General features: G+C 43.3%; 1 protein-coding gene across 2 annotated transcripts in view; it reads left to right on the top strand.

Moving 5' to 3' along the window:
• The window catches only part of kirrel1b (kirre like nephrin family adhesion molecule 1b), a 124006-nt gene that overhangs the window by 80796 nt on the left and 18804 nt on the right, over positions 1–24406 (top strand). For both annotated transcript variants that reach the window (XM_089008514.1, XM_089008513.1), the window contains exons 3-11: positions 2139–2288; positions 10672–10829; positions 14552–14702; positions 15146–15251; positions 15332–15480; positions 15585–15712; positions 18557–18683; positions 19753–19853; positions 23229–23445. In XM_089008514.1, coding sequence (XP_088864640.1) covers positions 2139–2288; positions 10672–10829; positions 14552–14702; positions 15146–15251; positions 15332–15480; positions 15585–15712; positions 18557–18683; positions 19753–19853; positions 23229–23445 — 1287 coding nt within the window. The remainder of the gene's footprint in view (positions 1–2138; positions 2289–10671; positions 10830–14551; positions 14703–15145; positions 15252–15331; positions 15481–15584; positions 15713–18556; positions 18684–19752; positions 19854–23228; positions 23446–24406) is intronic.

Below are 24406 nucleotides of genomic sequence, written 5' to 3'. Positions count from 1 at the left end.
TCATTGAGTCCAGCACTGCAGCAATGTTTATATCGGTAGGCGGGAATATAGATAGATATAAGAAACTATTTCAAAATACTGACATCAGATAGATAGATATAAGAAACTATTTCAAAATACTGACATCAGATGCTGTCTCTGTATGATGTCATCTGTGCTGTATGTCATGCATATTACCATATTTGACAATAAAGCTGACTTTGACTTTGACTTTGACTTTGATAATGTTGGAGTATTTGATTAAATTGATGAAATATTTGTCCTTCGTCAGCTAACTTCCTCTCGTGATTGTATCCATTGTACGGCGATTTCTATTATTAATCTTGCTATATCACGATACTATGGCTATTTGTGGCAAAATTGTATGTCAACAAGAGTGTCCAAACATTTTGCAAAGGGGGCAAGATATGATGTGTTAAAAATGCAGGGGGGCCCAACCTTGGCAGATGTTCTTTACATATAACAGCAATTAGTTTTAATACATTTCAGTGAGCTATTCCATGTTTCATATTTGCTCTTTTATTTAATTTCCACTATCTTAAGCATGTGTTTTGGTTCATTTGAAAGGGGCCATTGAAAATGTCATTGAATATTCACTTACCGTATTTATTCGAGTATACCGCGCAACATCTCATCTCATCTCATTTTCCGTGCCGCTTATTCCTCATTAGGGTCGCGGGGGTTGCTGGAGCCTATCTCAGCTGTCTTCGGGCACGAGGCGGGGGACACGCTGAATTGGTTGCCATCCAATCGCAGGGCACACAAAGACATACAACAGTCACTCTCACACTCACACCTAGGGACAATTTGGAGTGGTCAATCTGCCTGCCATGCATGTTTTTGGAGTGTGGGAGGAAACCGGAGGACCCGGAGAAAACCCACACGGGTCCGGGGAGAACATGCAAACTCCACACAGGGAGGCCGGACCGGGACGCGAACCGGCGACCTCTGCACTGTGAAGCCACTGTGCTAACCACTAGACTACCGGGCCGCCCACCGCGCAACATTTTCTACCTAAAAAAATAATTCAAAGTTTGGGTGCTCGTTATAAACAAGGCCTGGGAATAAATGCTCATATATATTTAATGCTTTATCCCTTCCGGGTGGGGGCAGCATTTCCATGTCTATTCTCGCCCTTCCACACGCATTCCTTTTTTTTTTAATTGTTGATTACCATTTCTTTAGTTACGCTTCATTTCCTTTCTTCGCTTTGCTCACACTGAAACGTGAGTTAAGCAATATCCAGAGTTTCGATTTAGTGTTTACATTGTCAATAAATGATTTTTATCCCAATGCTTGGTCTGAGCCGAGAAAAAGCGAAACAAAATTTTATACCGATTTTTTAATTGAAAATTAGGGGTGCGCGTTATACTCGAAACAATACCGTCATTTCAATTTTTACACTAACTTATTTTGTAACAGTTGAACAGAAGTGTTCTTTTGTTGATTGCCACTATTTTATTTTATTTTTATAATTAGAAAATCGCCACTTTATAAAATTGATGGGCTCATTCAGTCAATAACTCATATAGTAATTTGATGTTCCTAATAGAGCCTCTAGATGGCAGCACTTAGCACACACAGGTAACAGCCCAACTGCCAAATGTATTAATTGTACATGTGGACCAGATGTTATTGATTTTAGGCGGCGGCACACCAAAAAAAGTCTCAAAGTCCCAAATTGAACAGAAATAAAACAGACAGATGCTTGATTAAATCGCAGAGCTTTTTTTTGCCATCTTCTCATGTGGGCAGAGCATAGCGTAAACGTTTTTGAGATTGAGATTGTGTTTAGTATTATTCTGCTGGGTGTATTTGTTTCGAGCCATCCTGCCATCACTTCTGACCCAAATACGGCCAAAAATTAATTAATCTGCCTCTGTTACAATGAAAACAACTATGTGCCTCTCTAATCAGTGTCATTGTGAGTTTATCACAGCAAAATGCAAGACTTTTAATTTGGTGTTGCCCTTGGGAAACTGACCTGGTTAAATATAAAAGTGTCATCTTTTTAGTGGAGCTTCAAACGCTATTAAAAGACTCCTTGTGATCATCTCGACCACAATTTTTCAGTTTGGTTAAACAGTAAACTTGGTTCAAATGTCACTGATGTATGTTTTTATTTTGTGTTTTTCCAGCATGGCCTCGGTACCGAGTGCTACGTGCTCTGGACACAGGCCAGTACAACCTGGAAATCTCCCGTGCCGAGCTATCTGACGACTCGCTGTTCGAGTGCCAGGCCACCGAAGCCGCCTTGCGCTCGCGGAGAGCCAAGCTTAACGTCCTCAGTAAGTCACAGCCATACCCCTCGAAGTTTACCGATTACGTGGCAATGGATACGTTGAAAAAAAATCTATTTGCAGTACATCACAACATGAAAAACTTAAAAATTGATATGATATGTTCACAAAGATACATTTGATCCAGTTATATCATTTCGGCATTGAACGACTGGGATAGACCTGTTGCACTGACGTCTGTGGTCATGAAGCCCTTTGAACACCTCGTGCTGTACCACCTAAAGAACATCACCGGACCTCTCCTGGATCCTCTTCAGTTTGCCTACTGGGCAAACAGGTCTGTGGAAGATGTAGTCAACATCGTGCTGCACCACATCCTCGAGCACCTCGACAACACAGGGACCTCCGCAAGGATTCTGTTTCTGGACTACAGCTCTGCTTTCAATACCATCATCCCAGAACTCCTCATCCCCAAACTTCTCCAGCTAGTGTGTGTCCCCTACGATCTGCCAGTGGATCTCAGCTTCCTGACAGGACGGACAAAACAGGTCAGACTGGGAAATATATCATCCTCAACACGAACCACGAGTACTGGAGCCCGCAGGGATGCGTCCTCTCTCCATTGCTCTTCTCTCTCTACACGACTGACTGCACCTCAACGCACCCAGCTGTCAAATTCAAAAAGTTCGCCGACGACACCACGGTCATCGGTCTCATCAAAGACGGCGACGAGTCTGCGTACCGACAAGTGGAGCAGCTGGAGCTCTGGTGCAGCCGTCACACCCTGGAGCTGAACACGCTCAAGACAGTAGAGATGATCGTGGACTTCAGGAAACATCCATCACCACAGCTAGCCCTCACACTATCCAGCTGCCTCGTGTCAACCGTTGAGACCTTCAAGTTCCTGGGAATCACAGTCTCCCGGGACATGAAGTGGGAGGTCAACACCAACTCTGCCTTGAGAAAAGCCCAACAGAGAATGTACTTCCTGAGGCTGCTAAAGAAGCATGACCTGCCACACTAGGTGCTACAACATTTGTACACGGCTGTCATCAAATCCATCCTGCGTTCTTCCATCACCGTTTGGTTCGGGGCCATCACAAAGTTGGACAAAATCCGATTTCACGGTGGAAAAAAATCATTGGCACTGCCCTACCCACTCTCGAGGACTTGCACACTGCAAGAATCCAAACAAGGGCACGGAAAATCCTACTGGACCCTCCGCACCCTGCCCACCATCTTTTCCGGCTACTCCACTCAGGCAGGCACTACCGATCCATGCGCACCAAATCCAGCAGACATTTAAACTGCTTCTTCCCCCAAGCCATTAACTCTTTAAACACTAACCCAAATGGAGCTGTATAGTCCAGGGATGGGCAAACTATTTGACTCGCGGGCCATAATGGTTTCTAAAATTTGACAGAGGGGCCGGGCCAGGAGCGTTTGGGCCGGATATACTAAAGCATTAAATGTAGTGTGTGCAAACCTCATAGCACAGTTACAACACTACAACCCAATTTATTAAATGTCTTTCAAATGTGAAAAATAGCCCTTATCAGTTAATAAATTTGTCTCGAGGAAAATGCAACATATGGCATTTACATAATGTTTTGCAGATACTGGGAGGAGGAAATGGAAATAGATTAAAATAACATATGCACTGTGATTGCGTGTTTTTAACAAGTTTCAATCAAAGGTGCAAAGTTAAAGAAATCAACATTTATTGAAAAATGGAATCACTTTCAACATTAAAAACATATTATTACACAACGAAATACCCAAGCTCAATAATATCTACTTGTGTTAAACTCCGCAAAATCATGGATGGATTGTCCTGACCACGCGCTCTACAATCTCGCCACGGACACCCTCGCCTTCATGCGCCAACAGTACACGTGTATCGTTGCAAGCACACAGACATAGGCTGTATTAAATATCCTACCTGCAGCTGAAATGTGCATACTTGGCACGGCAGCCAATCAGAAACCTGCTTCGTGCTTCTAGACCAGGGGTGGGCAAACTTTTTGATTCGCGGGCCGCATTGGGTTCTAAAATTTGACAGAGGGGCCGGGCCAGGAGCATTTGGAGGGAGTGTTTGGGCCGGAAATACTAAACCTAAAGCATTAAAGGACGACCGACGCCTCCGGACAAGATATGTCCATAATTTATAAAATCACTTCAAATGACTTCGACTGAGCGTATTTTACAAAGATTCCACAGCATATAGCTATAGTTTACGTTTTAAGACTTGCGCTGAATATTCTTGAAGTCTTGTTTTCGAGTTGATGACGATCCCCATGTGACGTCACGTTTGGACCGCCCCTGACCGAGAAAGCGACACACAATGCATTTTGGGTACTTTGTTTGGTCTGAAAACTTCGTGTTGATCTGCGTTGATGGCGAAATTAGAAGGAAAACACATAAATAACGCCATGGTGAATCGTTGTGTGTTGCACCAAGACAACTATTTGATATTCGCGGACACAAATTCCCAGCTGACAAATCAGCCCATTTCCAACGGAGCTTGGGCGCAATCTTCTGCATTTTCTGGGTGCTACATTGCTGTCATTGACGGCTCGAATTGATATGGGAGGACTCCTTGAATCAATTGCAAACATTTATGCTTTCCTCTTCAGAACTATTTGAATCATATTCATAACTGAATGAGTAACAAGAAAACATCTTCTCCGAATCTGAAGCCATTGTTTTGATTCTCGAGCAAGGCAAGACGTCTTGGCGTGACGTCACGAACAGGGGGGTGTGACCTTCTGAAACTGACCATTTCCGGATTCATTTTGAAGTCATTTTTATTGGTGTTTTTCATTTAACTAAAAATATCAGCCTGCCCGATTTGCGTATTTTAGATGCTATAAAACTATTTTCTGATGTCAGTGGGAAACAAAAAAAATGGTGCCGGTTGTCCTTTAAATGTAGTGTGTACAAACCTCATAGCACAGTAAGAACACTACAACCCAATTTATTAACTGTCTTTCAAATGTGAAAAATATCCCTGATCAGTGAATAAATTTGTCTCAAGGAATATGGCGTTTACATACGATTTCGCAGATATTTGGAGGAGGAAATGGAAATAGATTAAAATAACATATGCACTGTGATTTATCAAGATTGCGTCTGTTTTTAATAAGTTTCCATCGAAGGGGCAAAGTTAAAGAAATCAACATTTATTGAAAAATGGAATCACTTTCAACATTCAAAACATATTATTACACAACGAAATATTCAAGCTCAATAATACCTACTTGTGTTAAATTCCGCCAAATCATAGATGGTTTGTCCTGACCGCGCGCTCAACAAACTCCTCATAGACGCCCTCGCCTTCACGCGCAAACAATACACGTGTACCGTCGCCGAGCACACAAACATAGACGACCTGCAGTGAAATTTGCATACTCGGCACGGCAGCCAATCAGAAGCATGCTTCTTTCTTCCGGACTTTCGCAAGCGTTATAAAGTCGTGCAATTGCATGTCATTTTCCAAAATAGATGCACAGAACCTCAGCCCAGAAGAAAGATTCAAAAGAAGCTAACAAGATATGTGACGCTACAAAACGTAAATTTACATTAAACCGTGACTGTAAAGTGTACGTGAGACTTATGAAAGGGGCTTAGTGGCTAGTAGGAAGCAATGCAAACGTTGCATTGTGCACCTCAATGACAATCAACTACTGCAGCAAAATCTACAGCCATGCACATTTACCGTAAATTAAGCAAGGTAGCAATTATAGTAGGTTCATTCTTGATTTAAAAAAAAACTTTATGCTTTGTGACAATGTTTTTTCAATGTGATTAGTTGTCTCATTGTGCTTCAAGTTGTGAAAAATGGGGCAGGCAACTTTTCAGTTATCTGCCCTGTTGTTCGCTAACTTTTTGTAATGAGTTTTAGACACTGTTTGTACTATAATTTGGGCAAGTTCGGCGGGCCGGATTAGAAAGCCTAACGGGCCGTATGTGGCCCGCGGGCCGTAGTTTGCCCATGTCTGCCTTAGGGGGTGTGCTGGAGAGCGCTCCCCCTGGGGACTCCCTTGTTCTGCTGGGCGATTTCAATGCTCATGTGGGCAATGACAGTGGGACCTGGAAGGGCGTGATTGGGAGGAATGCCCCCCCCCCCCCCGATCAGAACAGGAGTGGTGTCTTGTTATTAGACTTCTGTGCTCAACACGGATTGTCTATAACAAACACTTTATTCAAACATAAGGGTATCCATATGTGCACGTGGCACCAGGACACCCTTGGTCGCAGTTCGATGATTGACTTTATAGTTGTATCATCGGATTTGCGGCCTCATGTTTTGGACACTCGAGTGAAGAGAGGGGCGGAGCTGTCAACTGATCACCCCCTGGTGGTGAGTAGGCTCCGTTGGTGGGGGAAGATGCCAGTCCGACCTGGAAGACCCAAACGTGTTGTGAGGGTTTGTTGGGAACGTCTGGCAGAATCCCCTGTCAGAAGGATTTTCAACTCCCACCTCCGGCAGAACTATACACATGTCCCGGGAGAGGTGGGGGACATTGAGTCCGAATGGACCATGTTCTGTACCTCCCTTGCTGAGGCGGCAAATCAGAGTTGCGGCCGTAAGGTGGTTGGTGCCTGTCGTGGCGGCAATCCCGGTACTCGCTGGTGGACACCAGTAGTAAGGGATGCCGTAAATCTGAAGAAGGAGTCCTACCGGGCTTATATAGCCTGTGGGACTCCTGAGACAGCTGACACGTATCGACTAGCCAAGCGGAATGCAGCCTCGGTGGTCGCCGAGGCAAAGACACGGGCATGGGAAGAGTTCGGTGAGGTCATGGAAGCCGACTTCCGGACCGCTTCGAGGAAATTCTGGTCCACCATCCGGCCTCTCAGGAGGGGAAAGCAGTGCACCACTAACACTGTGTACAGTGAGAGTGGGGCGCTGCTGACTTCGACTCGAGACGTCGTGAACCGGTGGGCAGAGTACTTCGAAGACCTCAACTCCACCAACACGCCTTCCTTGGAGGAAGCAGTGTCTGGGGACTCCGAGGTGGGCCCTCCGATCCTTGTGACTGAAGTCACCGAGGTGGTTAAAAAGCTCCTTGGTGGCAAGGCCCCGGGGGTGGATGAGATCCGACCGGAGTTCCTAAAGGCTCTGGATGTTGTGGGGTTGTCCTGGCTGACACGCCTCTGCAACATTGCGTGGTCATCGGGGAGAGTGCCTCTAGATTGGCAGACCGGGGTGGTGGTCCCCCTTTTTAAAAAGGTGGACCGGAGGGTGTGTTCCAACTACAGAGGGATCACACTCCTCAGCCTCCCTGGAAAGGTCTATTCAGGGGTCCTAGAGGGGCGGGTCCGTCGGAAAGTCGAGCCTCACATTGAGGAGGAACAGTGTGGTTTTCATCCCGGCCGCGGAACAGTGGACCAGCTCCACACCCTTAGCAGGGTCCTCGAGGGCGCATGAGAATTCGCCCAACCACTCTACATGTGTTTTGTGGACTTGGAGAAAGCGTGTGTTTTGTGGACTTGGAGAAAGCGTTTGACCGTGTCCCTCGTGGAGTTCTGTGGAGGGTACTTCGGGAGTATGGGGTACAGGAGCGGCTGATACGGGCCGTTCGGTCCCTATATGACCGATTTCAGAGTCTGGTTCGCATTGCCGGCAGTAAGTCGGAATCGTTTCCAGTGAGGGTTGGGCTCCGCCAAGGCTGCCCTTTGTCACCGATTCTGTTCATAACCTTTATGGACAGAATTTCTAGGCGCAGCCGAAGCATTGAAGGTTTCCGTTTTGGTGGCCTCAGTATAGCATCTCTGCTTTTTGCAGATGATGTTGTACTGTTGGGGCCTTCAAGTGGAGCTCTCCAACTCTCGCTTGAGCGTTTCACAGCCGAATGTGAAGCGGCGGGGATGAGAATCAGCACCTCCAAATCTGAGACAATGGTTCTCAGTCGGAAAAGGGTGGAGTGTCCTCTCCGGGTCGGGGAGGAGATTTTGCCTCAAGTGGAGGAGTTTAAGTATCTGGGTGTCTTGTTCATGAGTGAGGGTGTAAGGGAGCGAGAGGTCGACAGGCGGATCGGTGCGGCGTCTGCCGTGATGCGGACTTTGTACCGATCTGTCGTGGTGAAGAAGGAGCTGAGCCAAAAAGCAAAGCTCTCAATCTACCGGTTGATCTACGTCCCAACCCTCATCTATGGTCACGAGCTATGGGTTGTGTCCGAAAGAACGAGATCCCGGATGCAAGCAGCCGAAATGAGCTTTCTCCGTCGGGTGCTCTCACTTAGAGATAAGGTGTGAAGCTCGGTCATCCGGGAGGGGCTCAAAGTCGAGCCGGAGCCAGATGAGGTGGCTCGGGCATCTGATTAGGATGCCCCCGGGACGCCTCCCTCGTGAGGTGTTCCGGCATGCCCCACTGGCAGGAGACCCCGGGGACGACCCAGAACACGCCGGAGAGACTATGTCTCCCAGCTGGCATGGGAACGCCTCGGGATCCGCCAGGACGAGCTAGAAGAAGTGGCTGGGGAGAGGGAAGTCTGGGCTTCCCTACTGAAGCTGCTGCCCCCGCGACCCGACCCCGGATAAGCGGCAGAAGATGGATGGATGGATGGATGGATGGATGGATGGATGGATGGATGGAATATCGCGTTTACATACTATTTCGCAGATACTTGGAGGAGGAAATGGAAATAGATTAAAATAACATATGCATTGTGATTTATGAAGATTGCGTCTGTTTTTAATAAGTTTTCATTGAAGGGGCAAAGTTAAAGAAATCAACATTTATTGAAAAATGGAATCACTTTCAACATTCAAAACATATTATTACACAACGAAATATTCAAGCTCAATAATACCTACTTGTGTTAAATTCCGCCAAATCATAGATGGTTTGTCCTGACCGCGGGCTCAACAAACTCTCCACTGACGCCCTCGCCTTCACGCGCAAACAGTACACGTGTACCGTCGCCAAGCACACAGACATAGACTACCTGCAGTTGAAATTTGCATACTCGGCACGGCAGCCAATCAAAAGCCAGCTTCTTTCTTCCAGACTTTCGCAAGCGTTATAAAGTCGTGCAATTGCATGTCATTTTCCAAAATAGATGCACAGAACCTCAGCCCAGAAGAAATATTCAAAAGAAGCTAACAACATATGTGACGCTACAAAACGTAAATTTACATTAAACTGTGACTGTAAAGTGTACGTGAGACTTATGAAAGGGGCTTAGTGGCTCGTTGGAAGCAATGCAAACGTTGCATTGTGCACCACAATGACAATCGACTACTGCAGCAAAATCTACAGCCATGCACATTTACTGTAAATTAAGCAAGGTAGCATTTGTAGTCGGTACATTCTTGATTAAAAAAAAATATATACTTTGTGACAATGTTTTTTAATGTGATTAGTTTTCTCATTGTGCTTCAAGTTGTGAAAGATGGGGCAGGCAACTTTTCAGTTATCTGCCCTGTTGTCCGCTAACTTTTTGTCATGAGTTTCAGACACTGTTTTTACTATAATTTGGGCAAATTCGGCGGGCCGGATTAAAAAGCCTAACGAGCCGTTAGTTTGCCCATGTCTGTTCTAGACTTTCCCGAGCTTTATAAGGTCGTGCATTAGCATATCATTTTCCAAAGGAGATGCACAGAACCTCAGCCCCAGAAGAAAGATCCAAAAGAAGCTAACAAAATTTATGACGCTACAAAACGTAAACGTACATTACCTTGACTGTAAAGTGTCCTTGAGAGTTTTGAAAGGCGCTTAGAAATTAAATGTATTATTATTATTAAAAGCATTGTGGAAAGAGGAGTTCCCGTGGCTTGTAGCAGACAACGCCACACAAACATTGCATTGTGCACCAACAAACGACAACTGGAGCAAAATCATCAGCAAGGGATATTTACCATAAATTAAGCAAGGGGGCATTTTTGGTGGGTACATCCTTAATTTAAATAAATTCCTTATACTTCGCAACAATATATATTTTTTTTGCGATTAGTCGTCTCATTGTGTTTCAAGTTGTGAAAAATGGGACAGGCAACTTTTCAGAGTTGTCTGCCCTGGTGTCCGCTAACTTTTTGTTGAGTTTTAGACACTGTTTTTACTATAATTTGGACAAGTTCGGCGGGTCGGATTAAAAAGCCAGTATGTTGCCCGCGGGCCGTAGTTTGCCAATGTCTGGTATAGTGCCTCTTTGCAATTTTTTGGATAATGATACGAGTGCAGCGTGTTCGACCGGAAACAAATTCCTTGTGTATTCTCCATTCTTGGAAATAAAGATGATTCTGATTCTGATCATTTGAATGCATGTTTTGGATTGGGATGATACCTCAAATTCAATATAATGTGGAATATGTTGTTTTAAATGCACGCTATGCATATTTAGATGAAAAATGGGGATGACCACATATCCACATTTACGCACACAGTAAGGGTGAGTAATAGTCCGTTTGTCTCTCCGTCCTCCAGTCCCACCCGAGGATCCCGTGATGGAGGCCAGCCCGGAGCTGCTGCTCATGGCGGGCACGCCACACAACCTCACCTGCATCACCCGCGGTGCCAAACCGGCTGCACACATCCAGTGGCTCAAGAATGGGCTGCCCGTCGAGGGCGCACACCAGTCCACGGTGACTCAAACACGTCCTCACCCTCCACCGAGGCTTGACACTTTTTTTAAATGTGATTAAAAATGGCAGACCTCAAAAAAATCTACTTTCCATGGGAAGTAGTACAAAAACAGACGAGCAAACAGACAATTCCAACAGATCCACGCTTAATCTCGCACACCACGTGTTGGATTAAAGAGGGGTTATGGCGCAAATTCCGCTACAGAAGAAGAACAAGTTCACTCTAAATTCTCAGCAAAGCTTCTTCATCTTGTTTGTTGGCTCGTTTTTATGCTCTTTGCCTCTGGCACAGAAAAGGAGGAATTAGAGAGTATCTACCCCAAAGCAGACAGCAGCTCAGGAGTCCTGTGCAAAAAGTAGAAACAAAACCTTATACAGCAGAGCTAATTGAAAAAAAGGGGAGGGGGGGGAATGCCTTTGAGGGACAACGAAGGCACTCTGTTTCCATAAGAAATTTCAAGGTCATTTTCATACATGGGGAGGGAGGGGAGATAACGTTCAGTGGTCATTTCATCAGGAAAAAGTTAGTCATCTGTAGTGTTTGCAATTTAAAGTTGACCTCACAGACGTATTTTACGTGTCTCTTAAACGACAACCGACATCTCCAGACAAGTTGTGTCTATAATTTGGAAAATGGCTTCAAATTACTTCTACTGAGCGTATTTTACAAAGATTCTACCGCATATAGCTATATTTTACGTTTTAAGACTCGCACTGAATATTCCGGAAGTCTTGTTTTTGAGTTGGTGACGAGTCCTCACCCTACGTCACTGAAGGAACGCCCCTCAGCGAGGAAGGACATACCTTGCATCACCTCAATGCATTTTGAAATACTTAGTTTGGTCTGAAAACTTCGTGTTGATCCGTGTTGATGGCGAAATTAGAAGGAAAACATAAATAACGCGATGGTGAATCCTTGTGTGTGGCACCAAGCATCTATTTGATATTCACTGACAAAAATTGTAAGGAATTAATCATCCCGTTTCCACTGAGCTTTCCACTGAGCTTTGTCGCCCTCTTCTGCATCTTTTCGGTGCTACATCCCCCCCCCAGATGACACACACGGAATAAATTCTTTCGATTGCAAACATGTATGCTTTCCTCTTCAGAACTATATGAATCATATTCATAACTGGATGAGTAACAAGAAAGCATATTCTCTGAATCTGAAGCCATTGTTTTGATTCTCGAGCAAGGCAAGACGTCTTGCCTGACACCACGAACATCGGGGCGGGAACTTCTGAAACTGGCCATTTCCGGATTCATTTTGAAGTAAATTTTATTGGTGTTTTGCATTTGACTAAAAATATCACACTGCGTGTTTTGGGTTTTTTAGATGCTATAAAACGTTTTTCTGATGTGCGTTAGGAAACAAAAAAGTGATGTTGGTTGTTCTTTAAGACTGTTTATTGTTCAATCAATGTAACGTGCTTGTGTAGCATCTTTCCAGAATAATCGATGACAACTTCAAATGAGGGAATGTGTAGATTGTAACTTGTAGCATTAACTCATTCACTGCCAGACATGCAAAAATGTGTCCACTCCAGTGCCAGGGTTTTTGTCATTGAAATTCCAGGACACGCAGAATATTGAGTTTTACGACTGCATTAACATTCAATGTAGCGTAAGAAACCTTAGACTCTCTTCTTCCAGAAGTTATTTCCTAAATTATATCGGTCAGGAGTTATACGAGCGAATGAAATGAGGGTGGCTGTCCAAAATACAATGCAATACATACATATTGGTTTATATAGCACTTTAACAACAGCTGAAGCTGGAACAAAGCGTTAACATGGAAAAAAAAGGCAAATGCTGCCCCCACGTGGGAGGGAAAAACATTGTCAGAGGTCTGATCAGCGCTTTATCGGCACCCCAGCAAGGAAAAACCCAAACCCTATTTGAAGCTAATTTAGACTCTTTCCGTCATCCACGTAACATGCATGTTCCCATAGCATACATGTTGTGATCATCACTGAAGACAGTGGACTCATTCTTCATTTAACCTAACATTCCTGGTTTTGCAACTTTCTGTTATATTTGCTGGTTGTCATAATGTTTAAAGGACAACCGACACCTCAGGACAAGTTGTGTCCATAATTTGCAAAATCACTTCCAATGACTCCTAGTGAGCGTATTTTACAAAGATTCCACCGCATATAGCTATTTTTTACGTTTTAAGACTCGCGCTGAATATTCAGGAAATCTTGTTTTTGAGTTGGTGACGATGCCTGACATGACGTCACGACTGGAACGCCCCTGACCGAGAAAGCGACACACAATGCATTTTATAGTAGTACAGTGCTTTACTTTGTTTGGTCTGAAAACTTAGTGTGGATCCGTGTTGATGGCAAAATTAGAAGGAAAGCACATAAATAATACGATGGTGGATCGTTGTGTGTTGCACCAAGACTACTATTTGATTCTAGTTGACACAAATTCCCAGCAGAGAAATCAGTCCATTTCCAACAGAGCTTGGGCACCGTCTTGTGCATTTTCTGGGACGCTACATTGGAGTCCTGATGGCTCGAATTGATACGCAAGTACTTCTTTAATTGATTGCAAACATTTCTGCTTTCCTCTTCAGAACTATTTGAATCATATTCATAACTGGATGAGTAACAAGAAAGCATCTTCTCTGAATCTGAAGCCATTGTTTTGATTCTCGAGCAAGGCAAGACGTCTTGGCGTGATATCACGAACAAGGGGGCATTTTGAAATAGTTTTGGGACACTTGAACTCATTTTTATTGGTGTTTTGCATTTGACTAAAAATATCAGCCTGCATGCTTTGGGTATTTTAGATGCTATAAAATGTTTTTCTGATGTCAGTTAGGAAACAAAAAAAATGGTGTCGGTTGTCCTTTAAGGCCATTGTTGTTCTTCAGTCGAGGTCACCTCAAAATCTTTCTCATATTTTTGACGTCATCGTCGAACCCAGTTCAGTCAGCACAAAATACTGATGATGTATCATACGCATGTTTTCGGCCAAATGAGTGTATTTTGAAACATTCATTAGACCACAGGTGTCAAAGTCAAGACCCAGGGGGCCAAATCTGGCCCGACATTATTTTATCCGGCCCGCGGAAGCAAATAAAACATGTGAAATTCAATGATGCTTGCTAAAGTCTGAACGAAAACTTCAAATTGTTGTATGGAAGTCACAGTAACATTAATTATTTTTTACTTCAAATTTGAAAAGTTTTTAATTATTCTTTAATTTGTTTTACGCTCTATATGTAATATGTGGAGCGGATGAAACAATCTTATGGCTTCCTGAAATTCATAACGGCCTTCGAGAGAAAACCGTAACTACAATGTGGCCCACAGCAAAAAAAAAAAGTTCCTTTAGAATTAAAGTATTCATTTTTGATTTTGTTACATAAAATGTTTTTAGGACTGTTTTTTTGGCTGGTCACTCAGGCTTCTCTAATCTGAGTGATTTTTGTTCCATGTGTTTGTAAGAAAAGCATTTTCACATCACTGAAGACAGCATTGTCCACAATAAACAAAACGCTTTCAGAATCCCCCAAGACGATTTCGACAGGTTGGCATAAAGTGCACAAAGTAACATCTTTTCATATTCAATTTAACAAGTGGGATGCACTGAACCTTTTAAATGCCATCTTTTGCATTATCTGTGCCCTCTTTCTATTTTTTTTCCATGCGGAACATAAAACTCCAAAAAACAAAATGAATAAAAGCAAATATTCTTGTTCCTGACAGGAGGTTTTGCCAGACCGAAAGAGGGTGACCACCAGGAGCTACCTACCCATCATGCCGCTAGACATTGACAGTCACAGCAACTACACCTGCGTGGCCAGCAACCCGGCTGTGCCCATGGGCAAGCGGGCCAACGTCATGCTCAACGTGCACCGTAGGTTCTGGCTCCACCAATAATGACATCTATCATAATACAATGGTGACCTAAGATACCAGGTCTTGACAATGTATGAGTTTTCGTGGTACAAGCAGTCACTTGGTAGTTAGTGAACAATGGGACGTCGAGTTGTTTCATGCCACGACCGGTTGACGTTTGTCAAATAAGGTAAAAAACATTGTGTATTACTTTCTATAACAACTTCCCAAAGTCTTCTAGCTTACTGCTAACACCCTGCACAAATGTCGGGAAAAGGACAAACCCTAAGCATCATGTTAGGTGTTTGAACACAAACGGTGGAGCAACACATGATTATTTAATACTCACAGACACATTTTCTTGATCCTTTGCAAAAAAATACAAACGAAACAGTTTTGCAACACTCACACAAAAACATATTTCTGCTCCAAAATATTGTCTGTAACTGGTGCTTTCTCCAGATCCGCCGACGGTGACGTTGTCCATTGAGCCTCGCTCAGTCCTGGAGGGCGAGAGGGTCACTTTCACCTGCCAGGCCACCGCCAACCCGCCCATCATGGGCTACAGGTCCGAATGGCTGGAACGGCCCTGTGCTGTACTTAATATCGAGGAGTCCTCAAACATTACATCTAGCGTGTCTCCATTAGGTGGGCAAAGGGCGGTGTGTTGCTAGAGGGCGCCAGAGAAAGCATGTTTGTCACCACGGCCGACCACTCCTTCTTCACCGAACCCGTGTCCTGTCAGGTGTTCAACGCGGTGGGCAGCACCAACGTTAGCATACTGGCGGATGTACATTGTAAGTTCTGTGAATGTGTTTTTGTTCTCTGAAACAACACCATACCACCTACACATCTGCCAGCCCCAAAAATCTGGCTGTTTACTTCTGTCTCTTTGACTCAGTCGGACCCATCTTGGTGCTAGAACCACGACCCATCACTGTGGACGTGAACTCAGATGTCACCCTGAACTGCAAGTGGTCTGGAAACCCGCCGCTTACCCTCACCTGGACCAAGAAGGGCTCTAACATGGTGAGAAGTACCGTATTTTCCGGTGTCACAAGGCGCACCGAAGTATAAGGCGCACCTTTAAAACATTTTCCAAATATAATTTATAAATATAAACGTTTTCCAAATATGAGGCACACAACATTATAAGGCACTGCAGCGGTGCCTGGGGTTATCTCCTACTTCTTCTTATCTTTCGGCTTTTCCCTACAAAGGTTTGCCACAGCCAATCAGTGTTCTCCATCTTCAGAGGTTTGATTCGCATGTTTGTTTTGGCCAAGCTTTTACGTCGGATGCCCTTCCTGACACAACCCTGTGTATTTATCCGGGCTTTGGACCGGCACAATATGACACTGGCTTGTTTCCCCTTGTGGCTACAGAACAAGCAACTCTATGAACTTAATAAAGATGAAGATGCCCAGGAAAAGGCTCCCAAACACAAAATGGTCATCAGCACAGCAACATTAAAAAAAGCAAAACTATTCTCACCATTTGATGACAACTACTTCAACAGAGGGAAATGGAGTCAGGGGCTGTTGACAGTAGTTGTGAAACCTGTGGCTCAATATTACTTCAAATGTAAGGCACAGCTGCGTATAAGGGGCAGGGTCATCTTTTGAAGAAAATGAAGGATTTTGCGTGTGACACTGGAAAATACGATAACTGCCTACTTTAGTTGCACGTTTAGCTTTTTTAGAATATCAATTTCAATTAGATGGCCATTCCCAGTCACCAGGAACACAACCTGCTTTTTATGACAAAATAATAACGATTAAATGGTTGTGAAACCAATGTTCCTGATACTTTCCCCTTGTGCACCCGAAGTGATTAACTCATTCACTGCCATCCCCGAATTTATTCGGGAATTGAAAATATGATGTGGAATTCCCGAATTTGTTTGGGTTTTTGTTTTTCTGGCTGGGGGTGCCGATAAAGTGCTGGTCAGACCTATGTCAATGATTTTTCTTGGAATTTGAGTGGCAATGACAAAAAAACTGGCACTGAAGTGGATGCATTTTTACACGTCTGGCAGTGAGTGAGTTAAGATCGATGAAATTTAAATTTTAAAAAAGCAAATGTGAAACAGAATGGCTCCCTAAAATGTATTTAAAGGACAACCGACACCATTTTTTAATTTCCTAACTGACATCAGAAAAACGTTTTATGGCATCCAAAATACCCAAAAGACACAGGCTGATATTTTAGTCAAATGAAAAACACCAATAAAAATGACTTAAAGTGTCCCAAAACGACTTCAAAATGACCTCAGAAGGTTTCAGTTTCAGAAGGTCCCGCCCCTTTGATCGTGACGTCACGCCAAGACGTCTTGCCTTGCTCGAGAATCAAAACAATGGCTTCAGATTTGGAGAAGATGCTTTCTTGTTACTCATCCAGTTATAAATATGATTCAAATAGTTCTGAAGAGGAAAGCATCATTGTTTGCAATCGATTAAAGAAGTCCTTCCGTGTCATTTTGAGGCGTCTGGACTGCAATGTAGCGTCCCAGAAAATGCACAAGATGGCGCCCAAGCTCCGTTGGAAATAGGCTGATTTGTCTGCTGGGAATATGTGTCAACTAGTATCAAATAGTAGTCTTGGTGCAACACACAACGATTCACCATCGTGTTTTCCTTCTAATTTCGCCATCAACACGGAACAACACGAAGTTTTCAGACCAAACAAAGTACCCAAAATGCATTGTCTGTCGCTTTCTCGGTCAGGGTTGTCCCAGACGTGACGTCACAGTAGGCATCGTCACCAACTCAAAAACAAGACTTCCTGAATATTCAGCGCGAGTCTTAAAACGTAAAAAATAGCTATATGCTGTGGAATCTTTGTAAAATACGCTCAGTAGAAGTCATTGGAAGTGATTTTACAAATTATGGACACAACTTTTCCTGAGGTGTCGGTTGTCCTTTAAACATTATGACAACCAGCAAATATAACAGAAAGTTGCAAAACCAGGAATGTTAGGTTAAATGAAGAATGAGTCCACTGTCTTCAGTGATGATCACAACATGTATGCTATGGGAACATGCATGTTACGTGGATGACGGAAAGAGTCTAAATTAGCTTCAAAGAGGGTTTGGGTTTTCCCTTGCTGGGGTGCCGATAAAGCGCTGATCAGACCTCTGACAATGTTTTTCCCTCCCACGTGTGGGCAGCATTTGCCTTTTTTCCATGTTAACTCTTTGTTCCAGCTTCAGCTGTTGTTAAAGCTTTGTCTGTCGCTTTCTCTGTCAGGGTTGTTCCAGACGTGACGTCACGGTAGGTATCGTCACCAACTCAAAAACAAGACTTCCTGAATATTCAGCGCGAGTCTTAAAACGTAAAATATAGCTATATGCGGTGGAATCTTTGTAAAATACGCTCAGTAGAAGTCATTTGAAGTGATTTTACAAATTATGTACACAACTTGTCCAGAGGCGTCGGTTGTCCTTTAAAGTAATTGCTGTTATAGGTAACGAACGTCCGTCATGGTTGCCTCCCTATATTTTAACACACCAAATCTGGCCCTCTTTGCAAAAGGTTTGGACACCCTTGATTGCACTTGATTGGTTCTCAGAGAAGAGGTGGGGAAAAAGGCAGACTTCATAAATGTTTGCTTAGTTGTAAAGTAGACACTTTGTCTGAAGACTCTCCGTGTCTTAAATCTTTAATTCATGCCCAACAGTTTAAGAGAAAGCTCCAGGAGAAAAAGCTAATGGTGCCTGCCGAGTAAATCAACATGTTTTATAAATTAAATATGCTGCTCTCGCTCGCCCTGTCTGGCTCAGCTTGATGCCTCTCAAGAACACTTTTCTGTTTACTTGAGTCTGCACTTGTCCACGTCTTATGTTTGTGTTGTCCACGTTGATGTGTTCGCAGGTGCTTAGTAACAATAACCAACTGTACTTGAAGTCAGTGAGCCAGGCGGACGCCGGCCAATACGTTTGCAAGGCCATCGTGCCGCGCATCGGTGTGGGTGAGACGGAAGTGATGCTCACAGTCAATGGTGAGTCACCATCAACAAGTCCATGTATTACTACCAAACTCACCTTTTCTCGTGACAAACTTAACTGTTGATTTGACTTCCTAGCTGGCTACTCACTTTCCTGTTTACTGCTACCGACCTTCCATCCACCTTTCTACATTTGCTTATTTACTCATCTGCAAGTCTGACTTACACCACCCTTCTTATCTTGTCCAACCCAAGATAGCTAGCTAGCTAGTTAGCTAGATGGATAGATTGATGGATGGATGGATAGATAGATTGATTCTGATATTTTTTTCCAGTTTACTCGACACACGCCTTGGCACAGTAGGGAACTTCACTGCCTTTGAGTGACGTTATATTGTCTCCTTATGTGTATTGCTTCAACTCAAAGACATACAGTGTTTTTAGACCCTTTTTGGCGTTTCCCATATGTTAGCAATAAACTATCAATCTTTAACTCATTCACTGCCATTCCCTAATTTATTCGGGTATTGAAAATATGACATGGGGTGACATTCCCAAAATTGTTTGGGTTTTGGTTTTTCTTGCGGGGTGCCGATAAAGTGCTGGTCAGACCTCTGGCAATGTTTTTTTTTTCCTTCAACGAGGGGGCATCATTTGCCTTTTGTACAGCCGCCCCTACTTGCACCTCTAATTACTCTAGACCTATATAACTTGCGAATTAACTCTTTTTCTGATGAAAGAAGAGAGTCTAAGGGTTCTTACGTGGCATTGAATGTTCTTGTAGTCCAAAACTTAATTTACTGTGGGTGCTGAAATTTGAGTGAAAATGACAAAAACCCTGGCACTGGAGTGGACACATTTTTGCACATCTGGCAGTGAAAGAGTTAATTTCAGCCAAAGGTATGTTTTTTTTTTTTTTTTGTTGAACACTCGATCAGTTTAAACAAAATGAAAACTACACCAAGTTATAATTCATGATGAAGGCCCAGTCACTCACTCGTAACTTAAGGTACCAGCGTACTTGCCTGCATTATCTTGCTATGCTATCAGAGTACCTAAAGAAATGTCCCACCTCTCTCCTGCCTATTTCCTGTTCACTTTTGATGCGTCGTGCCTCGAACAGGCCCGCCCATAATCTCCAGCGACCCAGTCCAGTACGCCGTCCGGGGTGAGCGAGGCGAGATAAAGTGCTATATTGCCAGCACACCCCCGCCAGACAAAATCGTGAGTATATCAGCCTCTCATTTCTGCCTTTTTTTGAAAAACCATAGTAAGACTAATTGACAGAGATTACTGGCAAAAGAACACCCTCTTTTTTTTCTCTCGTGGCCTGGACTCATTGTGCATCAACCATTTTTTTCTTCCTATTTTTAGTTTGAGTGTTGCATTTGCAACCTCTTGAATGAAACCTGAGTTTTCTTCTTTAAAGAAACCTGTTAACCCTATTTTTTTTGTCCTTCAAAGCACACTTGATGGAACAACACTCGAGCACAAAGTCATGGATCATTCCAAAGCCTGCGGATTGCAAGAAACATTTTCACACACCACCCCATTAAAAAAAATGCGTTTAGCTGCACCTCTCAGCGGCAATTATCCAATTTTTGCTGCACCGACATGACAGAAATGAGAGCTTTTAGTAGGCTTCAGGACCCCCAGCCTGGCCAGAGAGCTGTGAGCGTATAATGTGATACGACATTATAGTCGTGGCTTAATGCACAGACACAAGGACTTATAAAAAATGGAATGTGAGCTTTGTGTGTGTACATGCGTGCGTGTGTGTGTGTGTGTGTGTGCGTGTGTGTGTGTGTGTGTGTGTGTGTGTGTGTGAGTGTGAGCGTGTGTGTGTGTGTGTGTGCGCGCGCGCTTGCTGCCAGATATTCTTAAACAAATCCGTCTGTGTCCACATTCTTTTCCATAAAAGAGGGTAGTAGATCTGCAGGAATTTATGCGGTGGAAGTGACTAGCGCTAATGTAAGGCGTGACTAATCACATTTCACTTATGTTTTAACCATTGCAGTGTCAGTAAGGCGAGTTACAGTACGTGTTACAAGCAATGGGGCCACCGCTCTTTTCCTGGACCCTGCTTTCAAGATGGCAGGCCTGCTTTCATGTCTGACATTGGGCAAATCTTCTTCTTTTCCTTTCGGCTTTTCCCTTCAAGGGGTCGCCACAGTGAATCAGTGTCCTCCATCTTTAGAGGTTTGATCCGCATGTTTGTTTTTGCAAAGCTTTTACGTCGGATGCCCTTCCTGACTTATGAAGACTTATGTCCCTTTGTGGCTACACAACAAGCAACTGCATCAGTAAAAGGCTCCCAAACACAAAATGGTCATCGGCACAGCAACATTCAAAAAAGCAAAAACTATCCTCACCATTCTGGAAATATCAGCTGTTAAAAATGAAGTTTCAGCCCAAACGCTTGATTTTCTCAAAATGCGGAGAAAATCAGCCTTCCCTGCAGAGAAGCAAACCCAAGCAGAATGGCTATCAAGAACCACACTACCAACCTCGAGTGACACCTCAAACATCCGGACAGTTGGTCACCTCCACAAAACAACGAAAGAAAAACGATTTTCGATGAAAAAACTACATTTATCCAGATCCAAATAACATGTCAATTGTTATTACTCCATCATGGATGGACTTTCCAACTCACGATACAGTGCGATATAATATAATGAACCTTCAGCTTCTCTGCCCACAAACTTTGGAACTTACTTCCTCCCATCATTCATAATAATGATTCTCTTCCCACCTTCAAGTCCCCTCTCAAAACCCCCTATTTAAAATCGCATTTTCTGTAGTGCTCTCTCTCTTGTTTCTATTTATAATTGTATTTTATTTATTGCATTCTATTTGTGATTGTATTTTATTTATTATGTAAATTTCTCCACTGCGGGACTAATAAAGGCAAATCCAATCCAATCCATTATAGTACCTATGCTTGTCTGTGATTGTAAAGTGTCCTTGAGAGCTTTGAATGGCGCTTAATGGACAACCGACGTCTCCGGACAAGTTGTGTCCATAGTTTGTAAAATGGCTTCAAATGACTTCTACTGACCGTATTTTACAAAGATTCCACCGCATATAGCTATATTTTACGTTTTAAGTCTTGTTTTTGAGTTGGTGACGAGTCCGCACGTGACGTCACTAAAGGACCACTCCTGACCGTAAAAAAGATGCATTCTAGCGGTCCTTCCATCATGTCAATGTATTTTGCTTTACTTGTTTGGTCTGGGGACCTCGTGTTGCACCCAAAAGCCGCCAGAAGAGGGCGTCCAAGCGCCATATAAGGAATTTATCAGCCTGTGGAAACGGAGGTGGCCACAGGAGGTCGCCATGTTTTGCCTCTTTTTTTTGTGAGAGATTTCCCCCCCTATGTTGCCTCAAAATGGCACAAATAAATTCTTTAATCAATTGCAAACATGTATGCTTTCCTCTTCAGAACTATTTGAATGATATTCATAACTGGATGTGTAACAAGAAGGCATATTCTCCGAATCTGAGGCAATTGTTTTGATTCACTAGCAATGCTAGACGTCTTGGCGTGACGTCACGAACTGGGGGCGGGACTTTCTGAAAATGCCCAATTCGCAGCTGATTTTTTTGCAGATTTTGGACACTTTAAGTAATTTTTATTGGTGTTTTGCATTTGACTAAAAATATAATACTGCATGTTTTGGGTATTTTAGATGCTATAAAACTGATGTCAGTTAAAAAAAAAAGTGACGTCGGTTGTCCTTTAAAATATAATGTATTATTATTATTATTATTATTATTATTATTATTATTATTATTATAACCGTCGTACTGAAATTGGAAAGCAATGCAATACACCGCGACTATGACATTATCAATATGAGCCGATTCACTACAATATCGATCTGAGGCCATTGAAATTCACTCTTAACTCACTCACTGCCATTCCCGAATTTATTTGGGAATTGAAAAGCATGACGTGGGGCGCCAATCCCAAATTTGTTCGGGTTTGGTTTTTTTCTTGCTGGGAGGGTGGGTTTCAAGCTGCGGGCAGACTTCTGGCAATGTTTTTCCCTCCCATGAGGGAGCAGCATTTGCCTTTTACACAGCCATTTCAAACTCACATAACTTCAGGCCAATATAACTTAGGAATTAACTATTTTTTCTGATGAAAGGATTGTCTAAGGTTACCTAAACTGCATTGAATGTTTATGTTGTCCTAAAACTCAATATTCTGTGGGTCCTGCAATTTGAGTGAAAATGACAAAAACCCTCGCACTCAAGTGGACACATATTTGCACATCGTCTGTCGGTGAATGAGTTCATTATGATGCAATGCCATGTGATGAACGTAATAATGATGCAATGTAATTCACAAAGATTATGTCTTGATACAATATGATTCAATCGCATTTGATACATCCATAACCCTAGATATTTCAATGACAATGTAATCCGGGCATGGTGCACATTTCACAAAACTTGCACGACTTTTTTTTCATGTCAGGCTATCGTGTCGTAGTCAGTTTGGATGACACTTCACTGCATATCTTGCTTTTTTCACATCCCTAATAGCAAGTTGACATGGCTCATAAACCTTTCACTACATGTGTGTTGTAGGTGTGGGCATGGAAGGAGAATGTATGGGAGAAGGAGAAAGGCACGTTGATGGAGCGCTACACAGTAGAGCAAAGCAAGCCTCCAACGCAGGGAGGGGCCGTGCTCTCCACGCTCACCATCAACAACGTTATGGAATCTGATTTCCACTCGCCATACAATTGCACTGCCTGGAATTCCTTCGGGCCTCGCACCATGATCATCACTCTGGAGGAAACTGGTATGGAAACACAACAAAAAGTCATTAGTCCAGACATTCCTGACTCGGGATAACTTTTGGCAGGGGTTCATTTATGATGAACCCCAAAATGAACCCAAATGACTGTGCAGACCCCAAATGATGCCATGGGGCTAGTGCAGGGGTGGGCAAACTTTTTGACTCGCGGGCCGCATTGGGTTCTAAAATTTGACAGAGGGGCCGGGCCACGAGCATTTGGAAGGAATGTTTGGGCCGGAAATACTAAACCTAAAGAATTAAAGGACAACCAACGCCTCCGAACAAGTTATGTCCATAATTTGTAAAATCACTTCAAATGACTTCGACTGGGAGTATTTTACAAAGATTCCACAGCATATAGCTATAGTTTACGTTTTAAGACTCGCGCTGAATATTCATGAAGTCTTGTTTTCGAGTTGATGACGATCCCCATGTGACGTCACGTTTGGACCGCCCCTGACCGAGAAAGCGACACACAATGCATTTTGCGGTACTTTGTTTAGTCTGAAAACTTCGTGTTGATCCGTGTTGATGGCGAAATTAGAAGAAAAACACATAACGCAATGGTTGTGTGTTGCACCAAGACAACTATTTGATATTCGCTGACACAAATTCCCAGCTGACAAATCAGCCCATTTCCAACGGAGCTTGGGCGCAATCTTCTGCATTTTCTGGGTGCTACATTGCTGTCATTGACGGCTCGAATTGATATTGGAGGAAACCTTTAATCAATTGCAAACATTGATGCTTTCCTCATTAGAACTATTTGAATCATATGAGTAACAAGAAAGCATCTTCTCCGAATCTGAAGCCATTGTTTTGATTCTCGAGCAAGGCAAGACGTCTTGGCGTGACGTCACGAACAAGGGGGTGGGACGTTCTGAAACTGGCCATTTCCGGATTCATTTTGAAGTCATCTTTATTGGTGTTTTTCATTGAACTAAAAATATCAGCCTGCCTGATT

The sequence above is a fragment of the Hippocampus bargibanti genome, linkage group LG11, assembly GCF_051943395.1.
Source record: "Hippocampus bargibanti isolate YZ-2025 linkage group LG11, ASM5194339v1, whole genome shotgun sequence".
NCBI lineage: Eukaryota > Metazoa > Chordata > Actinopteri > Syngnathiformes > Syngnathidae > Hippocampus > Hippocampus bargibanti.
Note: the sequence above shows the minus strand (reverse complement) of the source record. Positions and strands in the feature narration are given on the sequence as shown.